The sequence below is a fragment of the Gymnoscopelus braueri genome (assembly GCF_963280865.1).
Source record: "Gymnoscopelus braueri genome assembly, chromosome: 23".
Classification (NCBI taxonomy): domain Eukaryota; kingdom Metazoa; phylum Chordata; class Actinopteri; order Myctophiformes; family Myctophidae; genus Gymnoscopelus; species Gymnoscopelus braueri.
In genome coordinates this window covers 21,185,804-21,206,588 of record NC_137625.1, presented here as the reverse complement: position 1 = coordinate 21,206,588, position 20,785 = coordinate 21,185,804, and the positions used below count along the sequence as shown (strand labels likewise).

The 20,785-nt window shown below is 41.0% G+C and overlaps 2 protein-coding genes across 3 annotated transcripts in view; one reads left to right on the top strand and one right to left on the bottom strand.

Annotated features, from left to right (window-relative positions):
* The window catches only part of ptn (pleiotrophin), an 84,733-nt gene extending 73,996 nt beyond the window's left edge, over positions 1-10,737 (bottom strand). Inside the window, exons 1-3 of the mRNA XM_080421456.1 lie at positions 10,645-10,737; positions 8,037-8,096; positions 4,263-4,334 (exon numbers count right to left, since the gene is read on the bottom strand). The gene's annotated coding sequence lies outside the window, so the exon portion shown is untranslated. The remainder of the gene's footprint in view (positions 1-4,262; positions 4,335-8,036; positions 8,097-10,644) is intronic.
* Positions 10,738-11,334: 597 nt separating this feature from the next.
* Positions 11,335-17,231, top strand: LOC308079781 (E3 ubiquitin-protein ligase TRIM35-like). Of its 2 annotated transcripts, XM_080421375.1 has the most exons (7): positions 11,339-11,500; positions 13,215-13,680; positions 14,263-14,358; positions 14,448-14,678; positions 14,760-14,782; positions 14,869-14,987; positions 15,182-17,225. In XM_080421375.1, the coding sequence occupies exons 2-7, from the start codon at positions 13,261-13,263 to the stop codon at positions 15,724-15,726; spliced, it is 1,434 nt and encodes a 477-aa protein (XP_080277501.1). In that variant the 5' UTR covers positions 11,339-11,500; positions 13,215-13,260; the 3' UTR covers positions 15,727-17,225. The 2 variants fall into 2 exon arrangements, with proteins under 2 accessions (XP_080277502.1, XP_080277501.1); XM_080421376.1 differs by lacking the exon at positions 14,760-14,782 and having other exon boundaries at positions 11,335-11,500; positions 14,448-14,701; positions 15,182-17,231.
* The last annotated feature ends 3,554 nt before the right edge of the window (positions 17,232-20,785 follow it).

Genomic DNA, 20,785 nt, shown 5'->3' with positions numbered 1-20,785 from the left:
TATTTCCAATTGTCTATACTTTTACTTCTACTCCACTACATCTCAGAGGCAAATATTGTACTTTTACTCCACTACAATTATTTGAAAACTTTAGTTACTAGTTACTTACATTAACCACTTTAGCCCTATTTTATACACTATTTGAAAATAGCTGATCTACAAGCTCACAACGCATCGCGACGCGTTGTGAGCTTGTAGATATGCTATTTTCAAACATTTTTGTACATTTACTTTTGGTACCTTAAGTACATTTTGATACCAATACTTTTGTACTTTTACTCAAGTAAATTTAGAATTCCGGACTTTTACTTGTAACAGAGTACTTCTACATTGCAGTATTGATACTTTTACTTAAGTAAAACATTTGAGTACTTTTCCCACCACTGGTGGAGTTCAAATAGATGTTTGCAGAACCTCTGGGGGATGTTAATTAACGGTCAGGTCACTAAAGGCCCCTATAAGGCGGGGCTGGGCAAATATTTGAACTAGGCTGAGTCTTGATTAATGTTCTGCGGCACACAACCCTCAAAAGTCTACACCTAATCTAAAAGACAAGACAAACCGAGTGACATTTCAGGCAGCCAATATATCAACAACTGATTTGTCCAGGTCATACAGCTATCAGGTCATGAATCCAGCAAACTACATACAAGCGCAGTCGTTAAGTTTTTTAACCCCCAACATAAACAAACACACATTTGTGCACGCACACACCCACATGTATGTACTGTAGCCATCCACATCGTATGTATATCCCAAACTCAGCCAATGAGAACAGAACAACTCTCAGTCAATGTAGCTCTTAATGTTCACTTATTTAATGTCTCCGCCAGCCGAAAGGCATGGCGAGAGTATGTTTTACCCCCTGTCCGTCCGTCCGTCCGTCCGTCCGTCCGTCCGTCCGTCCGTCCGTCCGTCCGTCCGTCCGTCCGTCCGTCCGTCCGTCCGTCCGTCCGTCCGTCCGTCCGTCCGTCCGTCCGTCCGTCCGTCCGTGTCCGTGTCCGTTTGTCCGTGTGTCATTCTGTGTACAGCTAATCTCCGGCACCGTTGGCCCGGTCACTGCGAAACTGTGCACACACACTCCCTGGATGCCAATTCAGAACCTCTGCCACACATTTTTCACATGGGCCTGTTATAGCGCCACCAGGAGGCCGATTTGTGCAAAACCCATTTTTTTATATTACTCCTACAGATTTTATCCAAACATCACGCAAATCGGTACACAGTATCTCTATAGTCATGTGATCAAGACGGATCCGTCCGATATTTCATATTCCATCCTGATTGCCTAAGGCTGGCTTCCAAAGTTTGCAGGATTGGTACAAAATGTCTCAAATCATGAACACAGCGTGCAATTTCTGTGAAAATTTGCACGCAGATTCGCACTAGGCCGAGGAAGAAATGCCACCCTTTTCACATTGCCCTGTTATAGCCTGTGCTCCGAGGAGTTTATTTATACGTTTATTTGGACGGGACAGCGCATATTAATGAACACCACACATAAAATGCAAGAATGCAAGAATGCTAATTTCCATCCGTAGTCCCCATACTGAAAACAAGCAACATTACCAAAAAATGGGGCGCATATAAACATTACTAAAAGGGTACAAACAGCAGAGAAAAAAACAACAATAAAAAAGGCCTAGTTTTGACCTCAAATACAAGACACTCAAATATGTTAGACGCTCACCAACATGTGACAGGGGTCCTTTGGGCATCATAGTGGAGCAGCAAGCACATCTATCTCACCTCTAAAGAGACAACCATTCCCTTCAGTAGATGAAATGAAGGTAACAGTAAGATGGAGGCCGATTGATCTATTCCTGCCTCACAACAGCATGGCCAGAAAAGCATAACTTTGTGGACCCAGTCAAGATTAGGTTGTCATCACTGCAGCTAACAAGGACTTTTGGTCTAAGGCTAAGCCAATACATACTGCAAGCCTAGCTCTCAATCTTCACGTACTGTACCTTGACCTTCCATAGAGTGCCCCATCCAAGGTCGATCATGTTATGCCACTCTGGTTGTGACACTTCACCGGTGAAAAACATGCTCTGGCCCATTAGTGCCACAGACCAAAAGACCTACGTACATCAGTGAAGTGGGGGGGCCGCCAGAGGAAGCCATGTATACGGTATACGTACAGTATACGGTATATATATATAATAATAACGTGTCTTGAGCTTGCATCACTATTGTCTTTTTTACCACTTAAACTCTATAGACTTATTTGACCGGGATTTCCCAGCGGTCTATTCTAACTCTTTAAGACCGGGAACGCGTCTCTGTGTCATTTTTAGATTTCGTTTGGGCTATTCAAAAATAGCAGATCTACAAGCTCATAGCGGGGCTATGAGCTTGTAGATCTGCTATTTTTGAAAAATCATGAAAAGTTGTGCAAATATTAGATTTTTTTTCTTTTTTTACAAGAAATTCCTGGAACTATATATTTTACAAATGTTTGCTTTAAAAAAGAATCCAAGATTTTGCCACGAATTTTCACGATTTAAAAAGAAAATAGCAGATCTACAAGCTCATAGCGCGGCACTCGGTGCCGAGCTATGAGCTTGTATATCTGCTATTTTTGAATAGCCAAAGAAATCTAAAAATGACACACAGACGCGTTCCCGGTCTTAATGGGCTTTGTAAAGCCTTGCCCCTGTTTCTGTAGCGTGAGGCGGCTTGATGTAGGAGACATCCAGCAGCCATGATGTACAAGTACACCACCTGGACATGATGCTAACATGCCGCAGGGAGGCATTGGGTCCCATTTTTATAGTCTTTGATATCCCCGGACATCGAATTGAACCCAACCTCCCAATCTCAGGGCGGACACTCTAACCACAAGGCCATTGAGCTGGTACAGGGGGTCTATTCTAGGCTCCCTCACATTATTTTCCCTGTACACCAAATATCTTCACTTAAAACAGCGCAATCTACAAGCTCATAAGCTGCGAGCTTGTAGATATACAATTTCTGCTGAATGTTTGCCTCTTATGATATAAGATAAGACCTTTATTGATCCCGTGGGGGAAATTCAAGACAGTACAGCAGTTAAGAACAGGTTATAGGACAAGGAGGAAAAAGGTACAATAGATACAGCATGATGGAGACACATCATATTGAAGGCAACAAAGAAATGTTTGCCAACAAAGAAAAAATTACATGTATATAAATAAGATTGCAGCATACAATATAGGCTACAACAATATACACCCTTGGCAGCGCTAGTATAGCGCAAGACAGGTAACAGTACGGAGAACATACAGAATACCGTACTGGACTGCTTGTTATCGAGCAATTAGTTCTGAGAGGGATAAGCATCAAACATGGGCCTCGTTATACAGTACATCTTCATAGCTAACGGCACAAAGGACAGTCTCAGTCTAATGGTTGTCCCCGGGGGGAGAATGCATCGATCATTCCCCCTTTTGCTGGGCCAATATCCAAGTGAAGGGGATTAGAGTGGCTGTCCCTAATACCATCCAGCTTCCTCGCTACGCGCACATTCACCTCCTCCACCCCTTCCAGGGTCCCCATGATGGAGCTAGCTTGCTCATGTTCCCAGCATGCAATCGCAAAGAAGAGAGAGCTAGAGCTAGGGGTTACGACGACCAGAAAAGGGACACTAGTGTTCAAGAGGTTACGCCATTTTGCAATAAGGGGGCTGCTGACAGGGACTAAGGCACTTTGGAGGTCTTTGGCATGGAAAGGCTTGGAAACTATAATAACAATGTACCTTTATAAGAAGCATAACCCCCTTGAGATGCATCATCTCGTTTTCGAGGGGGTGGAGATGGTCTACATCAGTGGTTCTCAACCTGTGGGTCGGGACCCCCAAACGATTTTGGGGGGGGGTCCCCAAGTGACAATGTAATACCTAAAAAATACATAAAAAAAGACCATTACTGCATCAAATGTAATCAACAAAGTATACTATAAAAACTGGTCAAACATTGTCCAAATTGTCAAATAATATAAGAAAGAGGCAAGAATTGTGAAAATAGCTGATCTACAAGCTCACGTCGCCGTCTATTTTCACAATATTTATCTGTGCAACCGAGTCAAACTAAATGTAATTCCTCAACTCCTACAATTCCAAGTGCTTGTCAGGGTGGGGGGTCCCCAGTTCAAATACGATTAATTTGGGGGGGGGTCACGGCCTGAAAAGGTAGAGAACCACTGGTCTACATATTGTATGACACTGGAAGAGATGTTCAACAACCGCCAAAGAGATACCACACAGACACAGTATAACTCACCAGTCTGTAGCCTGGAATGTGCCGTATCTGGATCATCTCTGATGTTCAGCAGAAAAGACGGGATTTTGGGACCTACAGAAAGAGAGCATTTCCATTTATGCCCCCTATTCATCACTTCTGAAGATGACAAGAAGAGCTGAGAAGGAGGTTGAGGGGCTAATAGGCAACTCAATTCCGGCAGAAAAAGATTGTGAGCATTTCTCTGACACCACTAGTTCCTGGCTCGGTGCCATTTTCAGTTCAAACTAAATTGTGATTTAGTTTAAAGGAGAGAAGGCACGCACGCACGCACGCACGCACGCACGCACGCACGCACGCACGCACGCACACACACACACACACACACACACACACACACACACACACACACACACACACACACACACACACACACACACACACACACACACACACACACACACACACACACACACACACACACACACACACACACACACACACACACACACACACACACACACACACACACACACACACACACACACACACACACACACACACACAGAGTTTGGGGCTGACACCTAGGGGAAGTGAATGGCAGAGTGGGGCAGGCTGTTTGTACTATCTCACTTGGCTCTGGGACAATGACGACGGAGCACCCGTGCGCAAGGAAACCGGGGTTTTGGTCTGCCTTCAGCGTTTCACTTCCGGTGGTGCGACTATGTTTTCATTCCCACTAACAATATTTCTACACAGAACACTAACACCACTTCTCCTTGAGAACATGGATCATTTTGGTTATAAGCCCACTTGTTTCTATGATGAAAGAGCAAGTTAAAATGTGAATATATTTTCGTGGTTTTGTCTGCTCCGCGGACGCTATTGTTAAATTAGTTTTGGTTGGTTTCGAGTGGGGAAGGATCGGCGGACACGTAAATCCCGCCCACTACAGTTGATTGGGTAAAGCGCGGCCTGCTTCCTGATCTGAAGGCACGCCCACTTGTAGCCCAGTGTGTACACGTTATGACGAACAGATTCCAACGCAGAGCAGAATCTGTTCTTGAGAGAGTAACCTGACTAACATTCTCTTACTCCAGTGAACAGATGTGGGGTTCCTACCTTTATTTTCATTGGGTTAGGGTCTGCACACACTGCAGACACTACTACTAATACCTAGCATTTATTCACACTGATTGTCCGTGAGATTGTTTTCAAGGTTCAAGGGAAAAAGAAAATCAACAGTGACTGAAAAATATACGTGGTCTTCGGTTAGAGCCCCTACGCATTTAATCCAATTTATATGGAGGCCTCAATTCATGTGTGAAAGAGTTTAATGAATGCATTCCCTGATTAAATGGATGTGCCATTTCCCTTTGATGATGGTGAGCCTCCATGGTCACGGGTCACGACGTGACAATGACTAGCATGATTTGACAACGATAGTATTTTGCTCTTAAAATTATTAAATATACTGTAGAAATGGCACGAGGTATATAATTGAAGACCTAATTCCATTTCCCCACATTTCCTTTTTCCATGGTTTGCGATTACAGACTCAACTCAGATTAATCGTATAATATTTATCGACACTGAACGGCAGACTCTTACTGTAACACCATATTTTCCCCCTGTAGCAAGCTGTAGCCCATTATTCAGTGCAACATTTACCATTTCCATCCATTACCCCATGCAGGTACTTAATACTGTAGCTCTCAAAAGGGTAGGCACAGTGCAGATAAGTATATGATTTAAAGTTGGTTTCATAATATGCCTTTACACTTTTTGGAGGCACATATAAGGAATGACGCAGCGGAATGCAAAACACCTTGACTGAAACTCAATACAATGCTGTCAATTGTGCCCCTAATGACAATGGAATGATACAGTGTGTGCGAGTGATGCTGAAGAAGCAGCGTTTAGACCAAGATAATGTGAAGAATAGAGACTCTAGGGAGACGCGCCTGGCTGCTAACACCCACAGTCCACACAATAATCTGATTGCTTTCTCTCTCCACCTCTCTCTGCCATCCCTTCCTCCTTCTTTCAACCATTATAACTAATGGCCCTCTGTTTGCTAGTTACTATTCAGCCGAACTGCATAGCACAGCAGAGTAATGGACTATTGACTTTTTGTGGCATGCTGGCAGATAGGTTTATACGAGGACGAGATAAATATGACACACTGATACTATATTGATGATAACAAACTTTAATGTGTCCTCTGAGCCGTGGTCGTCAAAGCAGTCGTAAAGTTCCACCAGCAAAAGAGAGGGAGCTCGGTCCTGTGGTGGCATGAGGCGAGTCGATGCACTCATATCAAGGCCAGCAGACGCTGTCAGGTATCAAGTCAGTTGCAGTGAGACAGCTCCAAAGTGCAGTGGTGGGAAAAAGTACTCAAATTTGTTTACTTGAGTAAAGGTACTGCAATGTAGAAATACTCTGTTACAAGTAAAAGTCCGGAATTCAAAATGTACAAAAGTATTGGTATCAAAATGTACTTAAGGCCAAAAGTAGAAGTACTCATTATGCAGAATGTCCCGTTTCAAGTTTTCGAAGGTCTGAAAATCTTTTGAAAAAAGCAGATCTACAAGCTCACTTGTGAGCTTGTAGATCGGCTATTTTGAAATGGCCGCAATGTATACAGGGCTGAAGTGGTTAATGTATGTTTTGTAATAATAATCTAAATCTACAAAGTAACTAGTATCTAAAGTTTTCAAATAATTGTAGTGGAGTAAAAGTACAATATTTGCCTCTGAGTAGAAGTAAAAGTACTGAAAATTGGAAATACTACAGTAAAGCACAAATACCGCAAAAAAATTACTTAAGTACAGTACTTGAGTAAATACTTAGTGACTTTCCACCACTGGTGGCATGAGGCGAGTCGCTGCACTCATATCAAGGCCACCCCAGACTCTGTGTCAGGTATCAGTCAGTTGCAGTGAGAGACAGCTCCGGAGTGGGATTGTTTCTGCCGCGTGTCAGCCTGCCTGCCCTCATTAGAACCTGAGAGATTGACAGGCTTCCTCCCCCTGGTCCCCCCCAATAAAGCCGCGGCTCTGTGTGAGCGGTAGCAGGTTGTGAGCAATAATGAATCACCATTAGCCCACATCACTCGGGCTGACATCCAATTTACGGGGGCAGGGGAGGCAATAGACAATGACGGTCCAGGTAAATTTGTGAGTTGATTCGACAGCTCGGGCGATGAAAGACCACAGGCATTCTTTAAAGGACGTCATCATGAGTAGATGAGGCAATTTATGTCTCCTTTTATGCTTGTCTTTTTTAGCTGCAGTTAATTTTGATTTTGAACGACAAGGACACACAGTCTGCTTATGTCTTTTTAGCATAACAAGAATTCTGTGTGGCCCAGAAATCCCCCAGTTTGAATTTGTTATAACTGGGTGCATGCTGCCATCTAGTGGTGGTGATCTACTGGGTAACAGGATAGGTGGGCATGAGGGACATCTGGGCACCTCAATATAAAATTAACTATTTTGTCCAAAACGTAAAAAAAAAATTAAAAATGGGAAAGTTTTTAAGTAATGTAAAGTATGCATGATTAGAACATGCTTAAACATTCGACATTAAGGTGTAATATTTCTACAATTGCGACTAAGTCTGAAAATGATGCATGTTCACATCATGTATACTTTACATTACTTTTTTACTATTTTTTACTATTTTTCAAATATTTTATTTTATTACCTTTTGGACAAAATAGCTAATTTGCATGCATGTCTTACACATGTTTGCACTCTCTGCTAACTTCTTGTACATATGAAATGGTGTTCATGTGCAAGAGAAACACCTCACCTTCTCTAGAGGTTGACAACTCTTCTGAAACCCAGTGGTCCGTCGAGACAAATGCAGTTTCTGCAGAAAATGCCTAGAATAAGAGGATGATAGCACTGAGTGGTGTATGTACAACGATAAATGCAAACATTTTACATGTCATGGAACAATTCTCCATTCAATCCATTCCACTTATTGTAAAGTGCTCTTGATAACAGCCTCAACTAAATGCCTAAAATATAAATAAAATGTATATGGCAGGCAGCTAAGAACATTGCATAATAAAACATGATATTGCAAAACATGTAGGAGTTGGGTGTTTGCTATAGCAATAATACTGTAACTATTAATAAAACTTACATGAAATACATAATATAATGTAAAAATGCAACCAAACAACTATCATTTACATTGTGATTGATAAATATCAATACTAGTGTCCCTTCCTGCCCCGGTTCGAATCCCAGGCACCGCATTACACATGCAGAGTTGCATGTCAATTGTTCCAGCAGTGTCCGAGATTAGCTTAGTGTCTACAGACACACATTTTCTTAGAAAGGAATACCAGCACTCACTTTCATCTGGAACAGGATCTTGTTTATTTAAGGTATTATAGCTCCCAGCAGCAGCTCATAACCCGGACGATTCAGCCCACAGGCCTTCCTCAGTGTGTAATATGAAGCATACAAAAATCTGTGTCACTTATACTTATACTTGTTTATGAGCTGCTGCTACCTGGGGGCGATAAGCCCTTAAATAAACAAGATCCGAGACTCAGATGAAAGTGAGTGCTGGTATTCCTTTCTAAGAAACTGTTTCTGCCTGAACCGTGCACCCGATACACATGTACTTCGAACTACTCGTCTGATGAGTGCTTGCTTCTTTCTCTTTCAAGTTACAGACACACAGTCACACATGGACATGAGCAAAAACATAATCTTTACCTCCCGGCTTGTCGGCTTTGCAGAGATAGATAATCAACTACATAATTCTGCTTACTTTGATGCCAAAATTGATGCCAAATGACAATTGGAAATATCTAATCATTGTTTAGATTCTAGCATTTTGTAGTAAAAAATAAATACATTGAACTTTGCCTTGATTCAACAACAGAGCATTCATAAATATATAAAAATACATTTAACATTTTTAATATTGTACACCCAGTCGCTACTAGATGACAGTGTAAACTTGTCAGGGCAGAAGCGGCACCATTTAAGAAACTATGAACAGTCAGTCAGTATTCTAATTTGTATGTGTAGGTGTGTAATGACGTGTGTGTGTGTGTGTGTGTGTGTGTGTGTGTGTGTGTGTGTGTGTGTGTGTGTGTGTGTGTGTGTGTATTTATTTATTGTTTGTTTCATAAGGAAAATGATTTCATATGGGATTAATATCATGCTTAGGCCTATATTCTTCAATGGACAGCCTATGTGTATGACTTATGTTCATTGCAAAACTATGATATTTATACTTTGGATTTATATGACATAGATGGATAGATGGAAACTTTGTTCATTCGTGTTTTTGCACAATAACTTTACAATATCTCCACATTCATGGAACGTGCCATATATATATATATATATATATATATATATATATATATATATATATATATATATATATATGTGTGTGTGTGTAGTGTGTATGAAAAGGAAAAACAAACATGCCTTCACATTGAAGGGACCATAAAAGGACAGGAAAATCAACAAGGCAAACGAACATAAACAAGAAATAAAAGTCTTATTCGGAAATAACTGGGAAAATAATTATCTCTGTACAAGCAAGGAAGGGATCCCATATATCTTATTGAATTTCCTATAAGAGCCAGTGCATATCTAATTTTCTCAAGCTGTAAATTATTAAAGATCTCTTTAACCTAATGTATGGGATGGCCGGCGGTGTTCATGGTGATTTACATTTCATATTAGACATCTTGCCAACAGTGTTACAAAGGCTATCAGGTTAGGTCTGCTTGAGATTTAGGCAAAGGGAGTTGAGAAATGCCAAACAATTCAGTAATGGCATTAAGATGTACATATCCTAGCCCTGAAACATGACTGTCATGCATGAACTTCAACATACAGGTAGTTCTCACTTTTTGTTTATCTTCATAAAAAATCAGATTACAAGCACTTACCCCATGGCTACGGATGTTACGATTATGTACGGGCCCTGAGAAGTACCCGTATCTTCCGTATTCTACAATAAAAAAGCATTTTAATCCGATTGGTGGCCATTTTCTCCGTATTTCCTTATGCTTTCAACTACGCGACCCTATCGGTTTGGAGGTGTACTGCACTCTGATACATGATAACTATGAGAAAATGGCCACAGCTCACCGATTTAAATGTTTTTTATTGAACAATACGGAACATTCAGGTATTTCTGAGGGCCCGTACGAAATTGTAACATCCGTGGCCATGGGGTAAGCACTTTATATTTGAAAGCTGAACGTTTAGGTAGATGTACGGGTCGTAAATGGAGAAAGTGCAAACACCAGGTTTAGGTTCATCCATGACGGTCGTGACATACGACCGTCGTGTATCCATGGCTATAACCAAACCATAGATGGATTTTAAACAAGACAAAACAAAACATCCTATTAGCCAAAAACTTGGCGGCCCACCTGTAGTAACTCTGAGGACCCCCTGGGGGCCACGGGTCCCCTGTTTGAAGACTAGACGGACCACTGCAGTAGTAGAATACAGACCAGACTAGAGCATTATTCACTCACTCACATGGAGGCATTGCATTTTAGAAGGTGTGTGAAGCATATTGTTGATGGAGGTCGTCAGAAGAGTTCAATACTCCTGCACAGTGTTGCCATGTCGGCTTTATAAGCGACTTTGAGCTTCTTTTTCTGTAAAGTTGCTTGTCAAAATTGGTAGCGGGTTGCGTTTTTTGGGGCTTGTTTCTAACGTGTAGTTACTTATTTAGGCTTGTTTCCACATTGTTTTATTACTGTGGTTTATTAGTGGTTCTTGTGAGCTTGTAGATGGGCTATTTTCAAATAGCCTATGCATATTAGGTTTAAAGTGCTCATGTGGCCTAGTTGCTTCTTTTGGCTTGTTTTCCTAGAAATGGTTGCTTGTTTCTTTCACAAAACCTGGCAACACTGCTCCAGTAGGAAGTGGGAGGAACCAGGAAGTCGGGTGAAAAACCTTGCGCGTAGCATTCGATGCCCCCAGAGCCGTGGCAAAACAGTGACGCTGCCGTCGCCTGGTGGTCAAATCTGAGATTGCAGGATGTCAGCATTTAAAAACACTACTGCGCATGCTTCTACATTTTGAAACTCCACTGCGCCTGCTCTGTTGGCTCCAATATTGGAGCCAATCCAGGAAGTAGAGCTACTGTTGGGTGCTTCGTGCGCTTGTGAGCAACTTTCATTGAAATGAATAGCTGGGGTCGGGGCCGTCCGCTCTCCAGATATATCATAACTCTATGCGTGTAGCTGTCGTTGCTGTGTTGTTGCTGCATTTCAGGTACGATCATTCAGACAATGTTTACTGAATGCAACTTTATTTTCATGTAACTGTTCTCGCGCTGTGAGTGTTACCCACTCATTCACCCCAATTTGAAATGCTGTGACTTGGCTAGCCTTGGATCAAGACGATCATAGATCTATTTGATCGAGTCTGACTTTCCCTTTCGGATCAGATACGAAACGGTGGTGGAAAGTAACTAAGTACATGTACTCAATTACTGTGCTTAAGTACACTTTACTGGAGTATTTCCAATGTTCAGTACTTTTACTTCTTCTCCACTACATCTCAGAGGCAAATATTGTACTTTTACTCCACTGCAATTATTTTAAAACTTAAGTTACTAGTTACTTTGCAGATATTGCTATGCATACCATGTGTATAATGCATTATAAACATACTTAATGCATTACAATCTGCTTATAACACTGTTTAATTATAGTTATAAGAACTCATTAATACTCATAATGCTTTATAACAATAATCATAATACATTATAAACCATTTTATAATGACTCTTTCTATGCATCCTTTGTAAATGTTCATAGTTGTAAGACATTATAGTCATGTTATGATGCATTATAATCACTCTTATAATGCATTGCAATCACTGTTAAAATGAATTATACTGTCATTATAAGTCACTGACTTATAATGACAGTATAATGAATTTTAACAGTGATTATGAGTACTTAAAGGTAGGGTAAGTGATTTACTTAAGTGTTAAATAGCTCTATATTCTGATAGTACTCATTGCTATAGAGTGCTTGTTCAGTAAAAGGAGTCTTCCATGTCTCTCCAGCTCTTTATTAAACAGAAAATGCATTTTCAGTGCTCTCTCCTGATTGGCTTACATTTTGTCACCTACCTGAAAATGTACTATATTCTGTTTACTAAAGAGCTGGAGAGACCCCTGTGACCGAACAAACGCTCTGTAGCAATGATTACTATCAGAATATAGTGCTTTGACCTTTTTAACAAACAAAAACAATTACCAAAAAATATCACTTACCCTACCTTTAACTGTAATTATACAGTGTTACATGCATATCACAATGCATTTATACTTGACTTTATAAGTCATTATAGAATGCTTTAATGTGTTATGATTATTGTTATAAAGCATTATGAGTATTTATGAGTTCTTATAACTATAATTATACAGTGTTATAAGCAGATTGTAATTATAAGTATGTTTATAATGCATTATAGACATGGTATGCCTAGCAAGTGTTACCAAATTGGTATATTATAAACAAGAACCAGGGGACCTGGTACTGCCAGACCCCTAGTGGTTGAAATCTGAATGGCCGGGCTTCGCATGACGTGTGTCCCTTCTATGTCCCTTCTATGACGAAAGGGGGACAGACTTTTTTGGCTGGGGCCGGGGGACAAAGTGACATACCATGTATGGAGAAAACAGATACAAAGCCTCATGTAAGACCGACCCCTTGGGTCTGGCAACAAAAATACATGAACCACTTCAGCCCTATTTTATACCTAGACTATTTGAAAATAGCAGATCTACAAGCTCAAACACGACTGCCATTTTAGGCCTAGTGGTGTAAGTACATAAAATTCGAAGGCCTTATGGAATAGTTTTATGAAAGTATAGCTGTGTTAGTAGTGAAATGGATCTGCTTATTATGTATTTATATATTATCTGTTGCTTGTCTTACTTCCCACATCTTTGCCACTGTCCTTTTTATTCTAGTTTCCTATTCAGTCGAACAGTTTCCAGTGTCTGTGTGTGAAGAAGAATGGCTGGTAGACTCTCGCTCCCAGAACTGGACCTCACCTGCCCCATATGTGTCGACATATTCAGAGACCCGGTGGTCCTCAAGTGCAGCCACAGCTTCTGCACAGCCTGCTTGCAGCAGTACTGGTCTCCACGGGGACACGGCCGCGACTGTCCCCTCTGCAGGAACGAGTCTGTCGACGAACCCGTGGTCAGTCTGACCCTTAAGAACTTATGCGACGCCTACATTCAGGATGGCGAACTGGAAGCTCCCGGATCGGAGCTTTACTGCGATCCAGGAGAGGTATGTCCTCTACATCAGGAGAGATTCAAGCTATTTTGCCTGCTGGACAAGGAGCCCATCTGCATCGTCTGCCACACCTCCCGGAAGCACAAACAGCACGAGTGCTGTCCACTTGAGGAGGCCATCGTCGACGTGAAGGTAGAGATCGAGGTTTCACGTCGCGTTGCAGAATAATGTGACTGATAACTGATGGTGTTTTCGGATGATGTTTTAACCAATTAAGACCTGGAATGCATCTGTGTCATTTTTTGATTTGAGCTAAAAAGCATTATTTTACACTTTGGCTATTCAAAAATAGCAGGCACTCGGTGCCGCGCTATGAGCTTGTATATCTGCTATTTTAGAAAAATCGTGAAAATGTGTGCAAATCTTTGAATATATATATTCTTTTAAAGCAAAAAAAAACAAAAACTAAAATCTTTGCTTCTGGGGGTCCTTGGAACAAAATATTTTTAGATGGGGGTCGGCCAAATACATATCATTTTGGGGGTCCTTGACATGAAAAAGTTTGAGAACCACTAATATAGAAACATACGTTTTTCAGAATACTGTTGGGATTTAGAAGACATTTGTAGAATCGGCTTCAGGTCTTAATGGGTTAAAAAAAAGACGTGATTATGTCACTATGTGGGCAGTTGTCAGGTAAACATACAGTAAAAAATATGCTAAAATGTGTCTCATGTGTCTTGATGATCCCCAACCCCCCAATTGTCTACACAGGAGGAAATGAAGCATGCACTCTGGGCTTTGCAGGAGAAGAGGAAGGCTTTCGAGAACATGAAGAAAAACTATGAGGATACTGAGGCACACATTCAGGTGCTGTTTTTGTGGTGGAGCAGCACACAAGACGTCATACAACCGCGTCGATGATTTCCAGACCGTAGTGACAAAGGTTTTCATTTCAGGTCCAAGCGCAGTTTGTGGAGAGACGGACACGAGAGGAGTTTGAGGAACTCTACCGTTTCCTTAAAGCCGAGGAAGAGGCCAAGGTGTGTGACCTGAAGAAAGAGGAGGAGGAGAAGATTCAGGCTGTGAGACAGAGCATTGGTGAAATGACCAGAAATATAACCTCTCTGTCTGAGTCCATCACAGCTTTGCAGGCGGAGATAGATTTGCAGGGCATCTCTGTCCTTAGCGTAAGTTGGCGCGCACCTTTATTGTCAGATTGTATCAGTAATTTTTTTCCCCAATGATGTTTAATTGGTTTTCTCTTCCAGAAATGCAAGAAGACACTGCAAAGGTGAGTGGCCTTTTAGTCCTTTCTCTCATTCTCTTATGTTGCAATGTCAGCTGTGTTAAGCTAAGATTTCAATTTCTTTTTTCTAGGGCTCAGTGTCCACTGGAGGACCCAGTTATGATTCCAGAAGCCCTAATAGATGTGGCCGAATACCTGGGGTCCCTCAAGTTCACTGTGTGGGAGAAGATGCAAAAACTTGTCAAATACAGTGAGTGCTTAATATAGGACTAAGATTTAAAAAAAAATTGTTATTGCCCTGGTCATAAGGATGAATGTTGCAACATATTCTAACATGAGCATTAGTAATTCACAAGATACAAAGAACACTTTGAATGAACCAGAATGACAGCTACGTTGTTAAATTCATTACAGACAGCTAATGAACTGCACTGTTATCTGTAGCTCGGGTGACTCTGGACCCCAACACGGCTGCCCCTTGGCTCTTGCTCTCAGATGATCTTACCAGTGTCAGTGACAGCGATGTCAAGCAAAGGCTTCCCGACAACCCTGAGAGATTTGACCCGGACACAGGCGTACTGGGCCACCAGAGCTTCACCACAGGAAAGCAGATGTGGGAGGTAGAAGTTGGGGGAAACACTGCCTGGGTCCTCGGCGTGGCCAAAGAATCTGTCCTGAGGAAAGAGAAAGTCTCTTCGGTGCTGAAGAACGGCTACTTTACTGTGTACTTTTACCACGAAATGTATTTCGCAGGTACCTCGCCTTTAACCAGACTTAGCCTGAAGAGAAACCCCCAGAGAATCAGAGTGCAGCTGGAGAGCGACAAGAGGCGTGTGGCTTTTTATGACGCAGCTGACGACACACACATATACACCTTCAAGAACATCCCAGAGACGGTCTTCCCTTATTTCTGGGTAGGATGCAAACAATTTCCTTTGAAGATCGAGCCCCTGGAGGTTTCTGTGTGTGCAGCTGATTATTGGGTATAAGACCTCAGCCATATATTTCCTGACCGACGCCATTTAAAGACGATATGAAATGACATTTTTGAGAGTATTTCAATTCTGTATCGTGGCCTGTAGCAGCCTGGGCGTGTCCCAGCCCATCACAGCGTTGGGGGCAGGGTAGACCACACTAGAGCCACACTAGAGCTTTCAACCGTGCAGTGTGCAGATAAACTTGTATCCAGCTATGAGGACTGATTTTGGGTGTTGCGGACTACCATGACCTGCCTGGATGTCATTTTTGTCCACGATGTAAAATAATATAAAACAAGGCAGTGCTGAATCATGTTTCTATTACTGCAGTGCCTCCCAATTTTTTCAGAAACTTATTTTAGTGCACTGTTTGACTTTATAAAGAGAACAATTTGAGGGGCGTCCGCTGGCCTAGCGGTCCAGGCGCATGCCACATACGCTGGCAATCCAGCTTGACAGCGTGTCGCGGGTTCGACTCCCGATCCCGACGACCTTTGCTACGTGGCATCCCCCCATCTCTCTCCCCATATTCTGTCAGCCTACTTTCCTATCAATAGACCCCTTAACAGACGACGTCACACCAGCATGAAACCCATTCTGTCATGTCTCGCTAGGACGCGCCTCACTAGCCAACACACAAGAGGTTGAATGTACTGAAACCAGCGCACCCCAAAACAATATGTTGGGAATTGATTGCATGAAACAATCACCTGTGCGTCCAGTCTCAATGTTGGTAAACAAATAATTGGTCTAGAGAAAGGCAGAAAAAGGCCCCAAAAATATCAAAAGAAAAAAAAAAGAGAATATTTTGTAATGTGCAGTAGCCATGTTTCTTTAATTTAGGGCGGCAGAGGGACACTAGAGGGCAGCACTGTCCTCTAGTGTCTAGCATAATGAATCATAGCTCTGTGTTGGGAGAATCAAAAAAGGTTTATTTTTCACTCACTCATAAGGTGCAAGATTGGGAGATTGATTAACAGATGCATGTCATATTATTGGTTGAAATTGATTAGTACTTGATATATTCACACTTATGTTTTGTTTGACAGAAAGTATTTAAGATGGACTTGTAAAAATACACACTCAAAATGATTACGTATTTTTTTTGGCTTATAACTATGTTCCCATGCTTTTACAAACATATTTCATTTTAATTGGGTTGTAATGACAGAAGTGTAAGGGAAAATGAGGTGTCAGTGATTTATGTTAATGACTATAATGCAATTTTTCTATCATGTTAAATGTAACTACCCAGTACCCTGTTGAGGCTTTTTATTTTTTGCCTGTCCTTACTTTCAATGATCAGCTTACTTTCACCAAATTTTGCCTGTGATACTAATAAACAAAAACAAAAAAGACTTGTTTTTACTCTGAAATGTACTATAGAAGCGTAAATTGCAGAATACACAGCTCTCTAAGTATCGTTAATGATAGTCCAACTCCATGCACTCCACGTCCTCCCTGGCTGACAGTGGTATGTTCCTACAAATAAAATGTGTGGCGTCAGTGTAGCATTTTAAGTTTGTTGCTGAAGTGATTTATTGACATACTTGAAATCTAAATGACAAATATCTTCATGTTCTTGAGAGTGGTAAAGCAAAATATCCTCAAACAAACATTTCTCAACAGAATACTGAGGATTAATTCAGCAAATTGAGGAAGATAAATAATGAATCCGACAGCCCTGTCATAGAGGTTCAGTTTATCTAAGGTCAGAATGTTTAGCCATGTGCTTATTCTCCTTGAAAACCTGACTGATCTCCCAGTATCGGATGCCAAGAAAGTTCACTGAAAGGCAATCTTTTTTTTTACTGTGTAATGTCTGCTGAAATATGTGTAATAGTTCCAACATATCTATGGATGGGATCCTGCAGGAAATGGTCAACTATTTTTGGGCGGTGAAACCGCCCCTATATGTGAGGTTTGGATATTTGCACCCCCCAATCCTGCGCTGTGATTGGCCACCAGTGTACCCCCCTAACCCTGCACCGTGATTGGCCAATCACAGTCTATTCAGGACTGTGATTGGCTAGTGAAACATGACACATGTGCATAGCCCTATAAATAGGACTATGCAATTTAAAAAAACACATTTATGTTTTTTTTAAGTGAATCACACATTGTGGGTGGAAAGGGTATTAAAAAAAACACATTATTCTTTTAAGTGAGCTTCCATCACCGTGATGACCACCGTTGACTCCATTCAGTATTGTGATTAGCTAGCAAGACACCGCCCACTTCACACTGGGTGTGATTTTTTAATTACTATAACATTATGGGGCTTGTTGCTTTAGAATACTGTGCTGAAATGCAGCAGGTAATGAAACAACTAGGTGAAGTACTCCCCTCTTAATTTTCTTGGAGGAAGAAGGATAGCTATAATAGCTCAGACCACCTCATGTTAATGGGGAATTGTCTATATTCACATAGCTAGCAGGTTATTGCTGATTAAGTAAAAAATACATTCTGGGAACAGCTGTGTAGTTCTGACAGGCCATTTCATCACCTCAGTAGGTACAGGGGCATTATCCTCAAGGAATGTATAGGTACCAGACAGTGATAGTACATTCTAGAAAGCGATGCTGTAACAGCTGTGCAGTTCTGATGATCGCTGAGAAAGGTATTTTGGTTACTTGTATATTCTACACTGAAAAGCTTTTCAGGATCTAATAGAATTGTGTTGTGTTCATTCATTAAAAAAGATTAAACAGTAAGTCTAATGGTTCAATATTCATTTATTGAGATGAGCAATGAGTCCACAATGTCAGAATTGAATGTAATTTACCAAAGTCCTCTGTAGTAAAGCATGTGATATTTCAAAATATATTATACAAACCATTGCCTCTTCCACATGCTACATATTTGATTTATTTTTTGTCCTCATTTAAATAATGAGAAAAACAACTTATCTTAGGATGCTGGCACAATTCTCTTGGTATTTGAAAGATGATTAAACCACTTGAAAGGAACCAGCTGTTTGCCATTTTCCTGTTAAAAACGAGTTAACCTGAGGACCTACTGGAGTAGGAACATACCATACTTTAATAGGTAAACATAAAAGTCCAACCCTGCAAACCATCAACATCATCTCCACTTAAAGGGATACTTCACTTTCGGGCCGGGGACACATTTAAAAAAAATATTAAAAATAAATGAAAAAAGTTATGGAAAATTCATGGCCCCCTCACGACACGCAGTGTCCTACTAATGTGTGAGGGGGCCATGAATTTTCCATAACTTTTTTCATTTATTTTTAATATTTTTTTTAAATGTGTCCCCGGCCCTTTATCCCTTTAAGGTCCTTTATCCTGCCAAGGCCAAGTTTATACTATATTTAAGTGACCATCAAAAGGGATCTCCACTGAATGTCTGGTATTCTAATGTGACAGGATTAGACATCATGGCATATCAGTAACAACCTGCCACTCTTAATAACATTTAATTCATATTTCATAATGTTTAAAGATCACTGGGAGAAATCAGATATTAAGGCATAAACTCATGATAAATCCCTTTTTTTAAATTCATTGTGCAATTCCGCTTTTACGTAAGATTCCAAATTGGTAAGACAAGAATATCACAATTAAACATTAAAAACACAGTTTCACTAAAAACACAAAAACCCATGAGTTTAAGATATATCCTATTCTCAATAATGCACTTTCCACACCAGCAAACAGGAGTAGAAGAATGAGTTAATGTAGTAGTAAAATATACAGACATATTTTAACATGAGTAAAATAGACCAATTACAAAGCAACTGAGGCAATAGCAAAACGCAGCAGTATACAGCATTGTTACTGCTTGTTAAACATTGGCTAGAGTTATAAATCATAAAATGGGGTCTTTTTGCACTCGTTTTTTGATAAGAGCGCTCTCACTCAGGAAATACAAAGTGCTTGGTTTTTCTCTTCCCTTTTATCTTGTGCACATGTGTGCACAAGCATAGATATGCACTGGCTAAAACAAAAGGAATACTCCACTGTCAAGCTTCTGGTTGTTTGTCGGTTTGTGACATTAACTTTACAAGCAATACCGGTCAAGAAAAACTAAACATTTTACTGCCACACATCAGTAATCATCAGACAGCGCTTTGCTGTCAGATCCTAGAATACTCGGAATTCACTCTGAAGGTTGTGTTCTTAGGCAGTCCTTGAGGCTGAGGCCTTTTATGTCCGTGCGGTCAATATGTGGTGCTTTGATTCGCGGCTTCTGTGATACAGAGAGTGTTGATGGAATTGGCACCATGTACTGTATTGCTCATTACACCCATCAATATAGACATAGATATATATATATATATATATATGATATCTTGTGTGCAAAGTTGACATTTTGGCCTGAGGTTGATGCTAGAGGAAAAGGCCATGGATCACTCAAATAGTTAGAGATCATCCTCAGGGAGCATACATACACTCAGCAGGTTTCTTTTTTTTCCTGTTTTGAATTGTTTAGAATGGGAGCGCCATGTTTTTGGAAACTCCAGCAGCGTGATGAGGCACTGAGCGTTTATTTTGCACATGTGCGTTCGTGACGTTTTTTATCTGCTTGCTGAGACCTGAAACATTTTCAACTCGGGCGTTTAGAAGCGTTTTTTAGGTGAGCTCGCGCCTTGACGTTTTCAGCCGGGAAAAAAAACACCTCGATTGACACAGCCTCACTTGGTAGTTTTTAAGAAATTTTGTTTTGGACCTAAAGTGGTGGAGAGACCGACCAACATTGGCCCCTTTAGAGCCCAGCCACAAGCGAGGCTAAAAACAGTGGAATATTCCTTTACGACAGTATGAAAAAGATTACAAATAGAAAGCAATGTATCCATTGCCAAGTGAGCACCAACATCACCAACCAACATCCCCATGCTCTTATCTCGGTATCGCTTCCACTTCACAGCTGTTCATTAGTGTGATCTGAGTCCTGTTAGATGTTGTACTAATAGGCAGTAAGGGTCAAGGACAGGTCCAGTATGGGTTTACTCTTCTCAAAAGGCAGATTTGCTGGTGACTATGACTGTACAAATGTCAAGACAGGCAGACACACAACAGAAAACACACTTGGGTACGAACTGTTCATT